Source organism: Leuresthes tenuis, unplaced genomic scaffold, assembly GCF_036924035.1.
Source record: "Leuresthes tenuis unplaced genomic scaffold, fLeuTen1.0.hap1 SCAF_12, whole genome shotgun sequence".
Taxonomy (NCBI): Eukaryota; Metazoa; Chordata; class Actinopteri; order Atheriniformes; family Atherinopsidae; genus Leuresthes; species Leuresthes tenuis.
The window spans coordinates 31871878-31892712 of record NW_027325366.1 but is presented as its reverse complement, the minus strand read 5'-3'; the positions used below and the strand labels follow the sequence as shown (position 1 = coordinate 31892712).

The window sequence follows — 20835 nt, the reverse complement described above, 5'->3', positions numbered from 1 at the left end:
GCTCAGGAACAAGGACTGAAGATGAGTGAAAAGGCAGAAAATGTCCAAAGAAAAACTTTGAAAAACCTTCAGAAAGCTGCAGAACTATTGATGAAGACCATTTTAAAAGATTACAGGAAAATATAAAGAAAAGAGGGACGATGAGTCTTTTCAACAGTGCTTTACATCTGATTCAGTTTCCAGAAAGATTTTTAAAGCTTTGGCTCTACACCCCTCAGTTGGTTCTGCAACTCTGTACAAGTGTTAATGAAAAGAACCGCTTCAGTTTTTAAATGTAAATCTTCAAACTTTGTGATTATTTCTGTTTTCATAAGAACAAAACGGGTGTTCAACGTGTCTTTGACTTTCAGACCAACTTGGAAGAATTTAAAGTTTATTTATAACAAATAAATAAAACTAAAGCTAACTGAAACTCAGTTTTTATTAATCTAGAGTCCTTTTAAAGTCCACAGCAATAACATGTTCATGTCATGGACTGATAACCAACCAGCCCACCAGGAGAGGAACAGCTGATGCACAGGATGGAAATGTTCTCGTGCCAATTCAGATATCTCAGATCCACGATCCACCCAACAGGCTGATCTCAGGGTAAGAATAACCCCGAGTTTCACTTCCAGCAGCTTGAAGGCTCCACCGAGGCCTGAGTTTTATCTGACATTTGTAGTAAATGCTTTTAAAGTGCCACCTACTGGTGTCTTTGGGGTACGACAACTTATCAAATTTGTATAAATCTTTATTTATATTGTCAGTCAAAAGAACATAATCCCCTAAAACATGTAAAAATGGCCAAAGAATTCACATTTAAGGCCTTGACACTTGAATCTGGGAGGCAGCGCTGCAGTAAACAGGGATCCTAAAAACCCAGGTTAAAAACCAGTTCTCCAACACGGCTGAAGTCCTTTTGAGTCATTTGTGTGTTATAGAGGGGCAAAAGAAGGAAACTTTTCCAGAGTGGTGTCAGAACTGAGCAAACAGTCGTGTCTCTGAGATTAAAAACCCATCATCACCGTTTAATTCAAGAGGTCAACTCTCGACAAGGTGCGCACAGGGGGCTGTGCAGCGAGGCAGAAAACATCAATTAGGAGGGCGAAACACAGACAAATGAGCTTTGTTCTTCCCTATTTACAAAGTGTTACTGAACAGGAATCAGGCCAGAGCACAATGACCCAACAGGTGGCGCTGTTACATTCATAAAACTCACTGTAAAAGAGAGGAAAGAAGAAGAAAAAAGGGCCAAATGTGGACAGATCAGTGGTCAGAGTTTGGTTTTAGCTTCCAGGTACATCTCAGCGAGAGGCCAGAAAGATGTGACATCACAAGATGTAGGACATTAAAAAGTAAAAGCTATCTGGATTCAAGCCGTCCTGAGAACAGTCTGGAAATAATAAATACACCCTGGCCGGAAACACGCCCCCTGCTGACTGAACATGTGTGTGTGAGTGTGTGTGTGTAGAAATCAGTCCAGGCTGCGAGGCTCGGTGGGTCAATATCCTTGTAGTCCATTATAAATCTTCTGTACAGATCCCTGCTTCAGGATACTCCGAATACCTGCAACAACAGAGCGACAACCCGTGAAGAAGAGCTGGAACAACAACATGTGGCTGCAGTCTGAGGTAAAAGATCTGCAGCGAAACCTTCGTCCGTGACTGTAAGAGGTAGACGTGACCATCGGCTCGACCCGTGGTGCATTTCACTCCATCCAGGAGGCCGATGTTAGAATGGGTTTAACGCTAAAAATCAGTATCAGTTCACCTTTAACAGATATTATGACCCTAAAGACAAAGTTTATAGTCAGAGAAAAGCTGCAGGTGGAGATTCTGATAGGAGAACCTGAAGCATTCCCCTGATGGGGGCTTTTTGCTGTCATGGCAACCAGATGTAATCTAGGTCTTCGCCTCACCGTCTTTCTGCTGGTCGTCCAGCTGTGTCTGAGGAAACTCCACGTCGAAGGTGATGATGAGCGAGCCGCGGATGTTGATGTTGTCGAAGTTGGGCAGACCCTCCCCTTTCTTCCACATGCGAGCGCCGGTCTTGGTGATTTTGTCTCTCACGATGTGAACCTGTCGGGCAGAAACAGTCAGCCGGTTCGGTCCCACGCGTTTCTTTTTTTAATCAGTGTGAGCGCTACAGAAAAACAAGGAACCTTGTGTCCGTCCAGATGCACGATGTCCATCTCGAAGCCGACCAGCGCCTCGACCAGAGAGATGGTGACGTTGGTGTAGAGGTCGTCTCCGCGGCGCTCAAACGTTGGATGTCTGAAAGGGAAAGAAACCCCGAAGTCACCCGACTGTGTGCCACTGATCCCACATTCAGCAGGAAACCATGAATACACACAGAAATTAACTTGAGCTCCTCTGGCTGCCCTTAGCATCAGATCCAAGTCCCTGATGTTAGCTACAAAGAGCTTAATGGAACGGCTCCATCTACTTGAATGCTCCTGCAAAGGCTTCTGTCCCAACTGGGTCCCTCCGTTGGTCCCAGGATTGTCGTCTAGCAGCTCCTACACCACGCCTAAGACAATCCAAACTCTGTTCATGTGTCGTCCCACGATGGTGGAATGACCTACCGAGCGCTACCAGAACAGGGGCGTCCCTGTCTATCTTCAAGAAGCTCCTGAAAACCCAGCTCTTCAGAGAGCATCTCCTATCCCAGCACTTACCTTGTACTTCCCTCCCCCCTCTATCTCTGCACTTTATCTTTCTGCACTTCCTTCTATGCCTGCACCCTATCTCTACTCTGTCCCCTCTGACAGAGTCGGACTCCTGGGTTCCTTCTAGGTAGCTTATTGTTAGCTTTTTATAAAGCTGTTATAGCTTCATTTGTAAGTCGCTTTGGATAAAAGCGTCTGCTGAATACAGAAATATAAACTCTATGCTTGACCGAATAGTTCATAACACATTGTTCTGCAGTTATTTCAGTTTTACTCTGACTTTAAGGTCAATATTGAGAATCCTGGCACCCAAAAGAAAATCCTCGGTGCAAGTAGGACCCGAAAATTAGCCAAAATTCTACAAGAAAAGGTCACATTTTGTCTAAAAATGGATTTGTCAACCAACATTTCACAATGATGTGGTTGATGATGCGCCTTTGTGACAACATCTGCACTTAAATTAACCAAATAACTGCTAAAACGTGAATAATAAAGTCTTTCTGCTCTTCCTTCTATGCCTGCACCCTATCTCTACTCTGTCCCCTCTGACAGAGTCGGACTCCTGGGTTCCTTCTATGTAGCTTATTGTTAGCTTTTTATAAAGCTGTTATATCTTCATTTGTAAGTCGCTTTGGATAAAAGCGTCTGATAAATACAGAAACAGAAATGAAGCCAGCTCATACTTTAATACTTTGATGCGGAATCGCAGATCTCCCGGTTCGCCATCGATGTGCGGTTCCCCTGCGGCCAAAGGTCAGATATCAGAAACAGCTGATTTAAGACAAATAAATACAGATTCAGACTGAGTTTCAGAAGGTTTACCTTCTCCAATGAAGGGGTACTCCATCTCATCCCTCACTCCCTGCTCGATCTCCACCTCCAACGTCTTCTCCTCGTTCACGAGCCTGAAGGAGGAAAACGTTAGTTTTCTGCTGCTCTTTACACTTCTGGAACAAACTCACAGTTTAATATCTCTGGGAAAAAGGCAAGAAGAAAGTCACCTTTTTCCAAAAAGAAACCCATTAAACTTTCTGACCATAAGATGATCGTTAAACACGGCTTACGATCAGGTTATGATTCTGATATCAATGTTTCGCTGCTCATCACACCCGGCTCGATGTTTTAGGGGCTCTTTGGTGGTTTTGTGGACTCTCTGGAAGACAACCCGCTTTAAAAGAGCTTTCCTCTCCTTTCCTTTCACATAAAAAGCTCCAAAAACCCTGTTATTTTATCACATAAATCCAATGAAACATCCTCTTTGTGTCGTTTTAAGTTTGCAGAGGCGAATGTTGGGAAGATTCAGATTTCTTTGGAGAAAAACGTTGTTTTTCAGCTCATTTTCCGACCCTGTGCGAGGGTGACAGCTGCAGTCGGAAATGTTATCGCTGCTCAAACAGCTCTGAGTAAACTGTGGTGATGATCCAAGAGGGAAAGCTGCTTCCCCTTCCCTGTAGGATCATTACACCTGGTTTATGTGAGGAGTGACGGCTGTAATCCTACGATCCAAAGGGAGGATCACAAATAACTTCCTCATCTATATTTATTCTCATCTTGTCTCTAGATTTCTCATCAAGCTGCCATTTTTAATCTCAAATATCCAACAACACAGCGGCTGGAGGCAGAAAACGGATTAAATGCATGTGAGCTGCACTGGTATCAGCCCGGTGAGATCATGAGAGTCTCTGCTGCACAAACTGGCAGCATTTCTGTGAGGTCATCAGTGAAAACAGGAGTTTTACTCACTTCACGTTGGGGCACTCGTCACACACCGTCTCCTGGGTCATCTGGAAGCGACCCGGTCCGAGCTGCGTCGTCCTCATCTCCTGTCTGCAGTTACATTTCCTTTTCCCAGGAGCTTCTTTGGCTATGGGCTTGTTCCGCACCACCTGTGCCACCGAGAAATTCCCAGAAAAGTCAGAAAAAACAGGTAAAGTGGCAGGAAGTGAACCAGAAAGCTCTGCTGTTTGATAAATTAAGGAAAACTGTCAGTCCACCACACAGCTCAGTTCCACTTTGTCTTACAAACATGGAAAAACAACAAGTGCAGGTTGTTAATGCAGAAAGCAGGAGTTGCTCCACACCTCCACAAAGTTCCCAGAGTACACCTCTTCCAGCGTGACCTCCAGATCGAGTATGATGTCATTTCCTCTGGGGATGTTCCTGTCCTGCTGCTGTCTGTTGCCTCCAAACATGAAGCCAAAGTCTCCAAAGAAGCTTCAGAGGGGACAGAATGAGGGGCGGCGTCAGTGGATCCATAAAAGTCACACTTTAATCTTTTATTCATCACTTCCGTGTCTCCACACAGCAGCTGAAGCTCACAGGAACGTGCACAGCATACACGTGTCATTTATCCAGGAAAGCTCTTACTGCACTTCTGTCCTGCTCAAAAGATGAAAAAGCTCCATTTAAGGTAATTTAAGGTAGGGCTGAGCGATGTGACGATATTAAATCGTGATCGATTGCAACGTGAAGACGATCCGTAACAATCTGTCAAACTGCTGAGATCGTGGGATCTCTCGGGCACATTCTATAAATTGCAGTTCTATGCTGACGCACCGACGCACCGGACGTGTTACGTCATCAACCTGACCGACCAATCACAGCGAACTACGGGCAGTGACGCGCTTTCTTACCCGCCTCCTTGTTTGTGTGTGTAGCTGCATGGAGAGCCGTGGCTGAAAGCCAAACGGAGGAGCTGGTCGCTAAAATGAATTCCACCTCCATTATATGGAATTGGTTTGGATTTTTCACAACCTGTAATTTGCAAAGTTTGCACATAAAAGGTTCGGCTGTCGGGTGGCAACAGGACGAACCTGTTCAATCACTTGAAGAAGAAGCATCTCAAACAGTATGCTGAGGGCTAAACAGCGAGGGGCCCGGCGGCACCGCAGGCAGCAGCTAGCTAAGACTAAAGCAGACATTAACACAGGTATTTGACAAAGTCACTCCTATGACAAGTCAAGCAAGCGATAGAAAGAACAGAAGCAGTTACCTGTTATCTTGCAAAGTATCGATACCGTTCAAGACGGTAGAAACGGTTCGAACGCCTGCTTCAAGTAGTTGAGCCGCGGTACGAGCTGCCCAGCCGAAAATACCGTCTGTTTTTCACTTTTCAATTTAAGATCGCGATAAAATCGAAATCGTGATTTTATTTTTAAAAAAATCGTGATGATATTTTTGCCATATGGCCCACTCCTAATTTAAGGAGCTATTAAAAAGACACTGTCTTGTGTTTTTATGGAAATTATAGTTAATAAAAATATTAAATAATGAAGAAAAGTAATTTTTTCCCTGGAAACAGCTTTTCTGTTGCAGGAAACATGTAATTTACAAGACTGATTATCTGTTTCTGCTCTCTCAGAAAGGAAAGACTAAACTTTAAACGAGTCCTCTGGTTGTTACAGCCATAGAGTAATAAGGATGTGCTTTTTCTACGATGGGACATTTGAACTGGAGCTACTGTCACTGTGACCCATCCACAGGCCGGATGGCATCAGAACCACTTCTGGGTGAAAAGCTCTGAGCTGCTGAACACCAACCTGGAGAAGATGTCGTTGTGAGAGCTGTGGTGACCCTCTTTGAGCCCGTCCTCTCCGTATTTGTCATATTGTTTCCTTTTCTCCTCGTCTGACAGAACCTGCAAACAAACATCCCATCAGTCAAAACCCGCAGAAACGCAGCTTTGACTCAGTCAGCTGTAATATTTACAGATGCAACAAACACTGGATTTATGAGCAGGTTAATAATCAGTCAGAAATGTAGAAACAGCCTCTTCAAACCTCAGTTTTCTGAACAACTTGAAAGAAATTTTAACCTCTGCAGCAGATAAAAACCGGACATAAACACAGTCTGACTGCTTGGACTTTTGCTTTTATTATAAATCATTCACCATCCCTTCATGCTGATCGCTGAGTGAGCAAACTGTGACTTCTGCACGGCACCTTAACCCGTTTATAGCGCCGCAGCAGGCGTGCTGGGCTCAAAAAAACTGCTTTAAATCAACACAGGAATTCACTAGAAGAAGTAAAAACATGCAAATCCGACACGGTTTCCCTTTAAAAAGGTTTTTGTAACATTTACATCTGTTGGAATGGACCATCTCTCTCACACTTCCTGTTTTACCAAACACTCCCCTCACAAAAATCTAAAAGTGCACAACCAGCTAAAACAACTCCAAAGCAGACTACTGCGATGTCAGTTTTGGTGCTCGCCGCAAACAGGGAAAAACAAGGTTATTTATTTCAATTTTAAGAGAATAGATAAAGCTGATATTTGGAGAACCCTAAAAACTGTTTAGAGGTTGAAAGAAACTAATAAAGTTGGTATAGAATTAAAGTTTAAGCACAAAATGTCAAGAATAAATTCAACATTTGAAGATTAAAGTCAAACCATCGAGAATAAATCAAACCAGCATTAACTCATAATCCTACAGTATGTCTACAAAATGTCTTGAGTTAATTTAACTCAGAGTAACAAGAAAATTCTTTCTATATTAGCACATAAACACAGTGTGATAATTAGTATAATTTCCTTACAGAGTTGGTGCCAAAAGCTGCATCTGTTCAGAGGCAGAAACCACACTAACTTGGAAGATGTTGCCACATTCCTGTGAGCTGAAATGGCTGCAACATGCAGATGTGGGGTAACCAATGGTTACAGCTGTGTGCAGTATCAGAAGATGCAGGGAGCCAACTGATCGAGCTGTTTGACCCCAAGGGTATGGAGCTCAGGAGGGGTAAAAAAAACAGGTGTGCTGTGGCACACGGATTCTTACGATAATCTGAAGCCATAAAACGCCGCTGCCACCGACATCCTGCTCTGATGGTTTCACTCTCTGTGGTGTGTGGATGTAACCTACAGTTGCATTACTTCATAAACTCACATCCAGGGGATGTAAACATGTTGGCAGCTGACATGCAATCACCCTCCAAACCTCATTTGATAGACCAGAGGAGTTTATTCTCAACACTGTGACCTTAGCCTTGATTTTGGAAATGAGAGTTGGGTCAAGTTATGCAATCTTATCGCTGAATTTCTTATCAATGCACATGGGTTTTGTTTTTTTAATAAGTCCCTTTACATCTAATCCTATGAGTAATCAGTGAAATTGTACTTCAATATCTTTATTCAGCATTTATCAGCAGTATATAAACATAAAACCAACAACATCTGCATTTAAAACATTTATTTATTGTTATTCACTCTTCAGTCTTTTCATCAACCTCTAGCGTTATCTAACTCCCATGAACCATCACCGGAATGTTCAAAACTGCTCTTAAATCCGGTGACATCCTGTCTTTTCACTAGGTAATGTGAACATTTAAGACGAAAACACCTGCAGCGCTTAGCTGAGTCCACGCCCACTCATCCAACGAAGGCTTCTCATTATGCCAGCTGTGTTGCATTTTAGCCAATCAGATGCAGCCACACGGTCTAGTCGGCCAATCACTGAGCTCATAGCGTTTCCAACGACAACCAAGTGGCAAGCGTACAAAGGACGTTTGTTACGAAGCCACAGACACTTCCGCACAAAAACTGATATTTAAATCAAATATATACGTTTATATTTATAGACATTCCTGACATTGGTTGGGTAGAAACGTGTCGATAACCCAAACAAGTCTGCTGCACACCTCACCTCATCAGATCAGATCAGATATCACCGGTATCAGGTGTACAACAATAGCTTAAGACCCACCTCATAAGCTGCGCCTAAATCTGCGAATTTGTCTTGAGCTTGGGGGTCGTCCGGATTTCTGTCGGGGTGTAACTGCAGAGCCAGCTTTCTGTAGGCCTTCTTAATGTCTCTGATTGTTGCCGACTTGCTCACACCCAAAATATTGTAGAAATCTCGCCTATAATGGAGAAAGAGGAAAAAAAACACAGGTGATGATGGAAACGTTATCAAAGTGTTCAAGACAAGGAGACATTATAAACAGCTCTGCTGCTGGTGACATTTAGAGATTATCCAGACATTCAGACACCAGCTAGCTACAGTCCCAGAAGAGAAGTGTCACTCCTCTGAGAGTTAGCCTCCAGCTAACTATGCTAACCACCCCTAAACGTGACCGTTAAAGTCAAAAGCGTCAGTTGTTGGGTGAAAACACTTTGCTGCTGACCGGTGAAACATTTCACCCTTTTTAGCGAGTTAGCTGAGAGCGTGTTTGTGCTCCACACATGGAGTACACGGTTAGACCAATCACAGTGGAACATGTGTACCAGCAGGCGATGCTAGTTCACCGCCGAGTCCGTTCATCTCCGAGCGCGAGCCACTTACCCCCCGAGCACCGCCGTGACGACATACAGCAGCAAGCAGCACACATTATACAGGTTCATCCCTTTGTTAGCCATGGATCCCGGGTTTGTAAAGGAGGTAGCAGCGAAGGTACAACCGGCTTTTTTAAGCTAGGAACCCGCTGCCAGTCACCAGCCTTCTTCCTCCTGTCACGGAGAGCCCTCCCACGGCGTGTCACCAATCCGCCTCTCCGGCAAAACTCCGCCCAGCGTTAAAGAAACACCGCGCACACCTGACATGAGTCCACCGTCCGCTCATTTAATGTGTTCAGATTTGCTCTGTGAGGTTCACAATTCATTTGTTTTTTAAAAAAAGTGCATTAGAAGAGGGATGTGTTTTCTAAGTAGGCGAAAATAGACCACAATGCAGGCTCAAGCGCGCCCCCGAGAGTTGCGCGCGCCTGGAAGGGAGGGCGCCAAATAGGAAGGAGGACACACACAGCAGATGTGTCTGACAACCGACCGCATCAACTGTACTCGATTCATCAATATTCTGCCCTATGAAAGCGTGACCCATCAGTCGTTTTCCACTCTAACAGAACCCAACGTTTCCTGCGCGAGGACACAGTGACGGTAGGACCACAGCTAGCACTGCTAGCTAACTGAAGCTAAGTTAGCTGAGGAGGCAAACTTAAGCGAAGTTAACTTTTAGGATAAACGGCTCGGAAACCTGCCCTTCTCTAACATTTAAGTGGCTCCAACGTTTGCTTATTTCCGGTTTAACACGAGTAGTTTCAGCTAAGAGCTACTTTTGTGCGTCAACACGTCAAAATTTAATTGAATGATTGCATGTCAGGTGTTGATGACATGAGCGGTTGTCATGGGAGCATTACAGGGGAGACAGCTGTCGCCATGTTCCGTAAACAGCGCATAGATTTCAGCTTTTCTGCCGAGATCCGAGAGGAAAGTTAACAGCCAATGTTCATATTGTTACAGCTTAGTTTCTCAGTGTTAAAGTGGTTGAAATGAGGGTTCATAATGACTCAGTACGCGTCCCGAGTTTGGACACTTGTCGACTCATTTTGAATGAGAAGGTGTGCAGTACCACGATGTTAAGGTCATATTCGTGCTGTATTTTCCACTATTACTTCCCTGTGTACATTGAGATATGTAGGCCTCATTTACAGTGTGAAAGATTGGATGAAAAACTGTAACTAAACTGACAAATCAATGGAACCAATAAATGCATTTCAGATGATTTGGAGCAAATAAAACCCTTGGAAAGAGATAACTTAAATTTAAGATAGTCTGTAATGTAATCTAATAATTTGAATTGGTCTTATTAGAGCCACTATTGAAGGATAACTTTGATGTGAGAGGGTAAATGATCAATAAGGGCTTTATAAATCAATAATATAGCTCACAATGATGGCCATAACTATCACCAGTAATGCATTCTTGTGCAGACTGATGAGTAGCATCTAAAGATCTCAAAGCAAAGTCAATATAATCCAAAATAGATATTTAAAAAAGCATTACAAGTGACAAGTTAGGTCATGTGACAAGAGCTGACAAGATCATTAAGGTTTTTTGGCTCCAGCGAACATATTTATATTGATCTGCACTGGGAACTAATTTATCGACTTCAGCTTGGAAATGCTGATTAGATTTAACAGTGTCTGCTTTGTGCAAAGCAGTATCACAGAGGCTGATTCACAGAACCACAGCTTAGATTTTATACACACTCCTGTCAGTCTATGAGGTAAATCTGACTCGCGTTGCATTAGTTTATCTGAACATAAGGCTGCGATATGCACAAAAGACATGGACCATGCGACTGCCGTACAGGCTAATCGTGGCTCTGCAGCATCCTTGATGTTTTGGCTAATTAAAAAAATGTATATTTTTGTCTCTGACGGCACCATAAGTGTGTTATCTCTCTTCAGATATGGAAGAGGACAGGGTGAGCATATGGCCACGCATGGAGCCCTTCTTGCTGGGTGCCCTGCAGGTGAATACACTCTTACAGCTGCTCTCTGTGATGATGTCAACCAGAGCGTGCAAACCTTTTAAATTAACTCGAGTCAATGCCATTGAAGGTGGCTCCCTCCTCCAAGCTCAGCCTTCACTACCTGCGAAAGATGGCGATCTACGTGAGGACGCGGGACGGCTGTTTCCCCGCTCTGGCCTGGCCCCTGTGGCGGCACATTGCCTGTGGAAAGCTGCAGCTCCCAGAGGACTTGGCGTGGCTCTACTTTGAGACCTTTGACCTTCTGTTGGGGCACACCCCAGAGGAGAGACTGGAGTGGGCCGAGTGTCTGTCCCAGTGCTCCTCAAAGAGCGAACTGGACCAGCAAAGGAACAAGGTGAGAAACTGTCGGGTGGAGTACAGTGACTTTGCCCTAACTGCTGAACGTCTTGGTTAAGTTATGGTTGTCACTCTTCTCTCAGACTCCACACTGATGCTGAGCTCTTTCTTTGTTTCCAGCTGTCAGTGGACACTCTGCAGTTCCTCCTCTTCCTTTACATCCAGCAGCTCAATCGCGTGTCTCTGCGCACGTCCCTGATTGGTGAAGAGTGGCCCAGCCATCGCGCCCGCTCCCCCTCGCCATCAGAGGCCAAGACGAGCTCTCAGAACAAGGTTCTGTGCTGTGAAGGACCAAAAAAAAACAGCCCGATGATGTGACTGCGTGTTTGAATTCATCTCATCAAGCTGCCACCTCTCAGTTCTTTAATGCGTCGCTGACAGTCCGTCTTTATTCTTCTTTTGATCAGCAGAACTGGGATGATCAGGCTCACCTGTCATTTGTACAAAGCCATCTGGGGGAGATTTTGGAGCTGCTGATGGAGCCCGGCCAGCTGTCCCAATCTGGACAGTCCCAAAGAGACTTCCAGGTCAGTTCAGCGTCAGCACACATCTCTTCACAGCGAGTGAAGCGGATCCCTTCTTCTAAGGAACCGGCAGAGAATCATGTGAATCTGCTGCTCTCCTTGGTTTCTCAGCACTCATAACATCTTATCTTCAGGAAGCTCCTGAAAACCCAGCTCTTCAGAGAGCATCTCCTATCCCAGCACTTACCCTGTACTTCCCTCCCCCCTCTATCTCTGACCTTTATCTTTCTGCACTTCCTTCTATGCCTGCACCCTATCTCTACTCTGTCCCCTCTGACAGAGTCGGACTCCTGGGTTCCTTCTATGTAGTTTATTGTTAGCTTTTTATAAAGCTGTTATATCTTCATTTGTAAGTCGCTTTGGATAAAAGCGTCTGATAAATACAGAAACATAAACATAACATACGATCCGATCTACCCCGCAGCAGGTTAATCTGAGGAGTTTACCAACAAAGTCAATTACTTCCACCAAGATTTAACGTACTTATTACTGTCGAGACCTACGTCAGAGACTCAAACGTTTCTTGGCCTTGAAGCAAAGCAATCGTCCTGACTTCCTGTAAATGATCAGGATTCACTGCAGCTGGTCATTGTACCGTCATTAGAAAGGTTTTTGCAGTATTTGTGGGACTGACCTCCACACGCCTCAACATCAGACATATCACAGAGAAATCTCTTCTTCCTGTTCCTGGGAGCATATATTAGGGTATTCCTCATTTAACGAGCCGTTCTGATCTACATTTCAAAAGTAAGTGACTCCTTAAGTTGACCCCGCCTCCTTCTGATAAGCCCCGCCCACTCACATCCGCCATGCTGGACGGATGAAGCCAGCGTCTGCTGGAAATGTTCTGCTGTCAGCTGCACTGATTTCAGAAAACCCAGAGTAATTAAAGATGATTCCGTCCTACACTTTGATGAGTTTTGAGCTGTGCATTCATTAATGAGCCTTAAACGAGTCGGGTGTGTTTCGGCAGATATCTCTGGAGGCTGTGCGCAGCTTGGGCCTCCTCCTGGAGGGCTCTGTCGGCCCCGGAAGAGGCGTTCAGCCCATCCACCGACTGTTGACCAAAGGTCCGCTTCAGAATGAATCTGGCTACTCCACACAGAGCCGCTCCTTCCCGCTCCATCAGCTCCTCTCCTGTCTCCAACACAGCCTCGCCCTCAACCCCTTTGGGATAACCGCCTGCCTCCGCTCAGGGAAGAAACTGGCCTGGGCTCAGCAAGGTGCCCCACAATCATCTGGCATGAGATATCCTGTACTTTCCTCCCTGTCTGCAGATGTTTGACTGTCTGGTTGTTGTCTGTGTGAATTCCAGTGGAAGGAGCCATGAAAAGAGCCAAAATAGCCAGGAACACCCACACTGCTCCACCTGGGAGTAAGATGGTGCTGATGTCTCAAGTCTTCAAACAGACTCTGGCTAAAACATCAGACAAGCTGACCGGTGCCAACATTAAAATCCACAGATGCTCAGACGCCTTCATTTACCTCCTCTCACCTCTCAGGTAAGATCAGCTGCTGTCAGCTGGGTTATGGAGTCACATTATTACAGCACTGCAGGAGTCTTTGTCCTCATTTCTTTCTGTTTCCTTCTAAGCAGCCAGACTTTCCCATAATCTTTTAAAGTGGTCTTCATCAACAGTTCTCCAGCTTTCTGAAGGAGTTTTTCTGCTTTTTCACTCATCTTCAGTCCTTGTACCTGAACATTTTCAGAGGAATGTGTTTTTTCTTTGTTAAGCCAGTTAACTCTGACCTTTGACCCATTCAGGCAGAAAAAAGGCTCCTAACTCAAGGGATGAACCAGTGTTGTGTCGACACAGAACAGACAACTTAGCAAAGAAGCCATTTTAAACTGGATCTTTAGGCTCTTTGTTACCAGCAGCCTGTCACAAAGACTCATCATTTGTTCCCATTTCTTTAGCTGCATCTATGAAAAACAGCAAAGAAAACACAGTTTGACAGACAGAAAATAGGATTTCTGCAGCAACAAGGTGATTCCCAAAGAGCTATTAGCTGAAAACTTGGCATATCTCAGCATGGTGTGCAGTGTGTCCTTAAAACATTTGAGGAAACTGGACAAGTGGAGGACAAAAGAAGAAGTGTCAGGCCTAAAAAACTACCTACAGCAGATGAACAGGATCTGAAAGTGATGTCCTTAAGAAAGAGGAAAAAATCCAGCTGTGACCTGACAGGACCTGAGAGATGCATCTGGACCTTCAGCTGATCCATCTACTGTTGGCCCAAGCCTCATCAGAAATGGGCTCCATGGAAGGGTGGCTGTCAAGAAGCCGTTCTTAAGGAAGGGAAACAGGGAGAAAAGGCTGAGCTGTGCCAAATGACACAAGAAGTGGACTGAAAATCAGTGGCAACAGGTCTTATGGAGGGATGAATCCTCCCCAGAGCCCGGACCTCAACATTATTGAAGCAGTGTGGGATCATCTGACAGAGAACGGAACAAAAGGCAGCCCACATCCAAAGAAGAGCTTTGGGATGTCCTTCAAGAAGCCTGGAGAACTATTCCTGAAGACTCCTTAAAGAAATGACAGAAAGCTCGTCTCAGAGGGTTCAGGCTGTGTTGGAGAATAAAGGAGCTCAGACCAGAGATTCACTTTAAAGCTGCTGAGAACTGATAAAAAACTCTGTTTCTGTTTCTGCGTCCTTTAGATCCGTCAGTGTGGATAAATGCCGTGACTGTACGGTGGTTCTGGGTCCTGTGGAGACCAGCGTCCACGTCCACAGCTGCCAGAACGTGAGGTTGGTGTGTGTGGCTGGGAGGATTGCAATCGGAACCTCCTCGCGCTGCACCATCCATTCTCTGACCCCCATCCGCCCGCTGCTGCTGCCGGGGAACACAGACATCACTCTGGGTCCTTTCCACACTTTCTACCCCTCCTTAGAGGACCACATGGCCAGCGTGGGGCTGGCTGTGGTGCCCAATGTCTGGGATCAGCCTTTGCTTCTGGGGAGCGACGGCCTCAACGCGTCGTCCAGCCCAGACGCCGCCTGCTACCGCCTGCTGCCCCCGTCTGAGTTCCACATGCTGGCTGTGCCCTTCCAGATGGAGGGCGACACGTGCGAGGTGCCCGGCGGGCTGCCCGCTGCGTACCAGGCAGCTCTGACTGAGAAGCAGATGAGGATTCAGAACTGGCAGAAAACAGTGATGGAGGCCCGGCTGAACAAGTGAGTGTTGATGATTAATGGATCAATGCCTATAGATAAGTTTGACCAGTCCGTGCTGCAGTGGAAAAGCCGTCCAACTGATCAATATGGATGTGATTTAGCTGCTGTGTATGAAAACTGGCTTTAGGGGGTTCTACAGCCCTCCTGACCCCTACTCCATCACATGATGCAGCCCACCTCTTCTTTTCTGTCTTCTGTGTTTTCTCTGAAGGGAGCAGAAGCGACAGTTCCAGGAGTTGGTCGAGTTAAAGTTCCACGAGTGGCTCATGGAAACGGGGCATCGGCAGGAACTCGACAGCCTGCTGCCGCCCACAATAACCAGTCTGAGGGACTCGGACGGGGCGGCGACGGACACCAGCCGAGTTAAAGGTGCCAGAGACATCGGGAACGGACAGCAGTCACCGATGGCCTGTTGAACTCTTGTTTGGGTGCTTTCTGGCAGGATAACTGCAGCGTGGCGGTGAGCAGAGACAGGCTGTACCTGTCAGTCCAGCTTTTATGGAGGCGTGTCCAGCTCCTCTGCAGGAAAGGCAGCTCGGTCCTCGCTGTGTCAGCAGGGAGTGGATCGGCATGTTGTAGAGCGACATAACGAGCTAATGGGAGGATAGGGTTAGGGTTTTGGATCACAAATAGAAACAGACCCTTTTCTTCTGAAGTGAATCTAAGATTTAGTTCTGTTTTCCACCACAGAACCAGGTCATTACTGCAAACCTCTGATCCAACAGCAGCTGGTTCTGTGGAGTATCCTTTTTAATCTGGATGAGCTTCTTTAAATACAGTATATAACAAGGATATTAAGGCACCAAGTGAAAGCGAAGAGCTCCTGTTGTTCCAGCTTTAACAGTCTCTGTTGGACTTTAAACTGGTTCTGCGTTGGTTTGGTTGACTGGTCTGGAACCAGTTTCACTGGCCGAGCTCTTTCTAAGTCTGCTGCCGTCTCTCAAAGGATTGATAAATCTTCCAAGAACTAGTTTTTCCTCACATTATGTTAGAAAAATGTCAAACTTCGGAGACTTAAAAGGCTCAACATGGTCCAGATCCTGGAGAACACGAACTCCCACTTTTCCATTCACAGGGTCCTCATTTCCTCTCAGATCCCATGATTGTTGTTATTTTGTAAAGAATTGATCTCACGTGTTTTCTCACCCACTTTTACAGGCTCAGGTCGCATTATTTATTAGTTATGAACCTTTTTCTTTAAGGGAAAACAAGAAGAAGGAGCTGTTGGGTGTTTGATGCCACAGCTGATGCTCCTTGGTCCTAAATGTATTTAATTATTAATTCACCTGGATGATTATATGTATATATTAGCTCTGCAGAAAGGTTATTTTTCATAAACTTCCCCTCCTCGGGAGCCAGTCTGAGCATTTAATACCTCCAAGTGTACTTCAGCCAGTTGTTTGCACATCTGCAGGTTTAATTCAGCGTTTTCACACACATGCAACGGAGCTGCTGCAGGTTTTCTGGGCAGAATCGACTGGGTTCTTCTGAAAGGAAGACGTGGTTCTGCTGTTTGCTGCAGGGTCCTTCCACACAGCTGCTGAACGAAGAGCACAACACTGACTTTAATAAAAATAGGAAATAATAAAAGTTTTTCTGCTCAATTTCTGGTTGTTTCTGTCTTTCGTCACTTTTTAAATAAAGTTTTAGTTTGGTTATGCAGCACCATTTAATGTAAATAAACTTGAATTAAAGTCCTGCTCAAGATATTTCTCACTTTTCAGGTGTTTTCTGTATTATTTCCAGTCAGAATTTGGACTTTTGGACGAGATCCCAGATGTTGGTTTCATTTCTTTCTCTTTTTTTTCCCCTTGTCCTGTTCAGCTTTATGGCAGCAGAACTGTAATCTGAATACCTTTTATGCCAAACAGATTTGCTTTGTCAAGGGAAGTTTTATAAATGTAAAGCTCCCCTTGATGCCCATTTATTTATTTTTGTTTACATTATATAACATGTAATAGAGCTGAACCGGACCGGGGGACAAGGAAAGAAGAGGAAACAGAACAAAAATAGCAACAAAAACCAGCTGCTACACCTGTAAAAAAACAAAACGGACAACAATCCATGGTCTCTGTGGGGAATCCAGCCTCAGAGGCACCAGGAGCTCCTGAAAGCAGAGAAAAAACAAACACACAAACAAACAAAAACAAGCACAAGAAGCCGCAATCTCATACAACACAGCTGTGGATATAGATGACCTGAAACCACAGGATAAAACATGTTGGTTTCATTTCAACACCGAACATTGTGCTGAGCTGTAGCCGTCGGTCTAATTTATGTGGTTCACCTGCACATGGAGACCTGGGGCAGCTGGAAAACCCTCCATTAGCTGTTCAGGAGCTCAGCGCTGCAGCCTAAATCCTGCAGGAGTCACCGGGTCGTACCATTATATCCACACCAGAGCAGGGCTGCAGAAGCGTCTCATCTGATGCATGAAAGGCAACTTTATTTGTACAATTCAACGATAAGGTGATTCAAAGTGCTTTACAGAAGAAATAAAAAGCATGATTTAAAATTTAAGCAAAAGAAAGAAGTAAGAACGATAGATAAAATCAGAAAAAATTACATATATGAAAGATAAAATCAGGAGTTAAAATATGATTCTGTTTTTTAACTCAAATGCAGCTGAAAATAGATGTTTCTTCAACCTGGACTTAAATCCTGAGTGTTTCAGCTGATCTGAGGCTTTCTGGGAGTTTGTTCCAGACATGTGGAGCATAGAAGCTGAATGCAGCTTCTCCAGGTCTGGTTCTGACTCTGGGAACTGATAAAGAACCGGATCCAGATGACCTGAGGGGTCTGGGAGGTTCATAGTGGGTCAGGAGGTCACTGATGCATTTTGGACCATTCAGAGCTTTATAGAGCAGCATCAGAACTTTAAAGTCTATCCTCTGATGGACCAGCATCAGAACCTTAAAGTCTATCCTCTGATGGACCGGCAGCCGGTGGAAAGACCTCACAGTTGGACTGATGTGCTCCACTTCTTTGGTCTCAGTGAGGACTCGAGCAGCTGAGTTCTGGATGAGCTGCAGGTGTCTGACTGACTTTTTAAAGATGCTTTTACAATAATCAAGCTAGTTTTTTAAGTGTTTTTCCAGGTCCTGCTGAGACAGGGGTCCCTCCCCCTCACCTTCCAGACCAGTGGGACTGACAGATACTTTACTAAGATCAAGTCGCAGAGGCAGCAGGGAAACCCAGACATCCCTCTCCCCAGCGACACTCCAGCTCCTTCTCTGGGATCCTGAGGTGTTCCCAGGTCAGATGGGAAATATAATCCCTCCAGAGAGCTCAGGGTCTGCCTCCCAGTTGGACGAGCCTGAAAAACCTCCAAAGAGAGGCAACCAGGAGGCATCCGAACCAGATGAACCACCTCAGCTGACTCCTTTCTATGTGGAGAAAGAAATGCGCTCATGTGGCTTCATTAAATAAAGCTGTAACAGGATCATTAAATCTACAGAAACCACTTAAAGATGCAACCGGGGATCTTTAAGTTCATCCAGGGAAGGAATCATCTAATTTTCCACATGTAAACCCTGCTGAGGACGCATTTTACTGCTTGAAAGCTCAGAAAAAACAATGAAAGAAGAAAAAGTTACAGTTATTGTGAGTTAATATTTAGTTTTATTCATTTTAATCCATTTAAATCCCGACTTTTACTCACCAAAATTCTGCCGTTCTGTTACAAACGTCGCTGACTCTGAGTTATGTAACAGATCCAGATGTAAAAAGCTGATTTCATCTCATGTTCTGATGTCGAACCCAAATGTTTTCAGTGAAACTGAAGGAACTGACGGCTCCGTGTTCCAGTAAAGTATCAGGATGGTATAATAAAACAAGCCTTCGCCTGAAGGAGTTCTTTTCCTTTTCAGGAAAGACTTCTGCTGCATCTGGATCCTTTCAGAGGGCAGAGATGAGGCCTGAGCTGGCGGATCCTCGCCAGGTGGGACGAGCTGGCGGAGCTGGCATGTGTCACAGTGGGCAGAGGACCCAGCCAGTAGAGAAGTGGGGGTCAATGGACGAGTACTGGCGCCCGGCTATTATGCCGTAATCCTTCCTCGCTTTTCTGGAAAAACTGAATAGCACTAGAATCACTGACTCAATTTTTGGATCTAATTTTCATGACAAAGCGATTGTTCCCCGTTGGGGAGTGTGGCTATAAAAGGCACCGGCTGGGAGGCCGGAGCAACATCGAGACCTCAGGGGATCCACCACCACCACCACCATCACTCAGCACCACCGAGGCTGCCCCACACATTATCGCCACGATGGGTCGGGTGAGTTGAGACAGCTGAAGGAGCTTTCTGCGGCGTGTTTTAGCTGCTCTGGCGCCGACCGAGTCCCCTCACGAGCTCCCGCTTCTCCTCCCCCAGATCGTGTTCTACGAGGACAAGAACTTCCAGGGCCGCCGCTACGAGTGCGACAACGACTGCGCGGATTTCCACACCTACCTGAGCCGCTGCAACTCCATCCGGGTGGAGAGTGGCGCCTGGGTGGTGTACGAGAGGCCCAACTTCATGGGCTACCAGTACGTCCTGACCAGGGGGGAGTATCCGGAGCACCAGCGCTGGATGGGACTCAACGACCGCCTCAGCTCCTGCAAGACGATCCACTTTGTAAGTCAGCCGGTGACCTGGTTCCTGCTGGGTTTTTTTTAGGTTTCACCACGTGCGCTGAATGACATCAGAGGTCAGGCAGCGGCGTTGATGCTGTCGCTGACCGCGGGGCTCGGTCGATGACCGATGCAGGCCCACAGCCTGGGTCTGGCATACAAAATCAATGCTGTGAGCGCGAGCTGCTTGGGTTTTGCTGTGTGCACTTCATGAAGGTGCAAAACGGGCAGTTAACCCTGAAAAGATGGTGTCTCATTTAAGTATTTTAGCTTATTTATGTGCTAAAATAAGTTAGTCCCAGTAAAGCCTGAACTTTGGTTCGCTGCACTTCTCAGCTCACTACATATCCCCCCCTTTATCTTTTTTCCTACACATCCCATCACCGTTTTTTCCCCAACCCTCTGCACTAACCTCTGAATCCCTCCCCTGTTCCCTCCCCCTGTTCCCTCCCCCTCACCTTCCAGACCAGTGGGACCTCGTACAAGATGCAGATGTATGAGAAGGTCGACTTCGGCGGTCAGGCCGTGGAAGCCACAGAGGACTGTCCTTGTCTCCTGGAGAAGTTCCGCCTGAGGGAGGTCAACTCCTGCAAGGTCTTCGAAGGCTGTTGGGTTTTCTATGAGAACCCCAACTACCGCGGGCGCCAGTACTTCCTGGAGAAGGGGGAGTACCGCAAGCCTGGGGACTGGGGTGCCGTCAGTCCGGCGGTGCAGTCCGTCAGGCGCTTCACGGAATGATTCGAACTCCATCCAAAACATGCTGGAAAAACCTCCTCTGAGACACGTCGGGGCTTTAGGAGTTGGCTACGAGCCTCTTTGACTAGGATGTGATTTTAAACTGAGGTCTCAAAAATAAAACCTGTCCTGCAAGCATTCCCGACCTTTCTTTGAGTTACTCACACGAGCCGTTTGACATCCTTTAGGAAGCTTTTCTACCTTTGCAAACGGAGACTTTGTCTTCATTTGGGAGGTTTTAAAAGACTAAAATCAGTCAAAGTTGGGAGAGAACTGAAAATGCAGCCGTATTCATTTAATTTTATTTCAGTTTTCAATTTATTTGTTAATTTAACTGGAAAATATTTAATTTCTTCGCTTCTTTTACACCATATTGATCTATTTATTCCCTGAAAATTATTTATTTCTTCATTTTATTTTGATCTATTCAACGGATTTACTTCTCTGTTATTAATTCCATATTTAATTCCTACATTTTTCACTTTCCTTTTGCTTTAAAACACCAAATAAAACTGGAAACCGAGCAGCAACATAAGCA

The 20835-nt window shown here is 45.5% G+C and overlaps 3 protein-coding genes across 4 annotated transcripts; 2 read left to right on the top strand and 1 right to left on the bottom strand.

The window, feature by feature from the left end:
* Positions 1-712: 712 nt before the first annotated feature.
* On the bottom strand, positions 713-9103 carry dnajb11 (DnaJ heat shock protein family (Hsp40) member B11). The gene is made up of 10 exons (XM_072397506.1): positions 8928-9103; positions 8349-8505; positions 6190-6287; positions 4732-4864; positions 4394-4536; positions 3473-3555; positions 3334-3391; positions 2144-2255; positions 1901-2060; positions 713-1548 (listed from the first exon to the last, which is right to left on the bottom strand). Exons 1-10 carry the CDS (start codon positions 8999-9001, stop codon positions 1484-1486), a joined length of 1083 nt encoding a protein of 360 aa, XP_072253607.1. The 5' UTR covers positions 9002-9103; the 3' UTR covers positions 713-1483.
* Positions 9104-9225: 122 nt separating this feature from the next.
* On the top strand, positions 9226-16525 carry tbccd1 (TBCC domain containing 1). Of its 2 annotated transcripts, none has more exons than XM_072397562.1 (9): positions 9226-9517; positions 10831-10895; positions 10984-11250; positions 11373-11525; positions 11663-11779; positions 12750-12999; positions 13092-13278; positions 14438-14953; positions 15165-16525. In XM_072397562.1, the coding sequence occupies exons 2-9, from the start codon at positions 10833-10835 to the stop codon at positions 15367-15369; spliced, it is 1758 nt and encodes a 585-aa protein (XP_072253663.1). In that variant the 5' UTR covers positions 9226-9517; positions 10831-10832; the 3' UTR covers positions 15370-16525. The 2 variants fall into 2 exon arrangements, with proteins under 2 accessions (XP_072253663.1, XP_072253662.1); XM_072397561.1 differs by having other exon boundaries at positions 9227-9517; positions 10813-10895.
* A 2323-nt stretch (positions 16526-18848) lies between these two features.
* On the top strand, positions 18849-20393 carry crygs2 (crystallin, gamma S2). The gene is given in 3 exon segments (XM_072397649.1): positions 18849-19227; positions 19324-19566; positions 20028-20393. Coding segments are annotated over 3 exon segments (765 nt in total). The 5' UTR covers positions 18849-19071.
* Positions 20394-20835: the final 442 nt, after the last annotated feature.

Bases quoted from the DNA above. Each gene is read 5' to 3' on its own strand.
- tbccd1 (XM_072397562.1), top strand. From the start codon at position 10,833: ATGGAAGAGGACAGGGTGAGCATATGGCCACGCATGGAGCCCTTCTTG. The intron at 11,780-12,749 runs GTCAGTTCAGCG...GTGTTTCGGCAG, and splicing joins AGTCCCAAAGAGACTTCCAG to ATATCTCTGGAGGCTGTGCG. The intron at 13,279-14,437 runs GTAAGATCAGCT...TGCGTCCTTTAG, and splicing joins TACCTCCTCTCACCTCTCAG to ATCCGTCAGTGTGGATAAAT.
- dnajb11 (XM_072397506.1), bottom strand. From the start codon at position 9,001: ATGGCTAACAAAGGGATGAACCTGTATAATGTGTGCTGCTTGCTGCTG. The intron at 8,506-8,927 runs GTAAGTGGCTCG...TCTCCATTATAG, and splicing joins GTCACGGCGGTGCTCGGGGG to GCGAGATTTCTACAATATTT. The intron at 1,549-1,900 runs GTGAGGCGAAGA...CTGTTGTTGCAG, and splicing joins GGACGACCAGCAGAAAGACG to GTATTCGGAGTATCCTGAAG.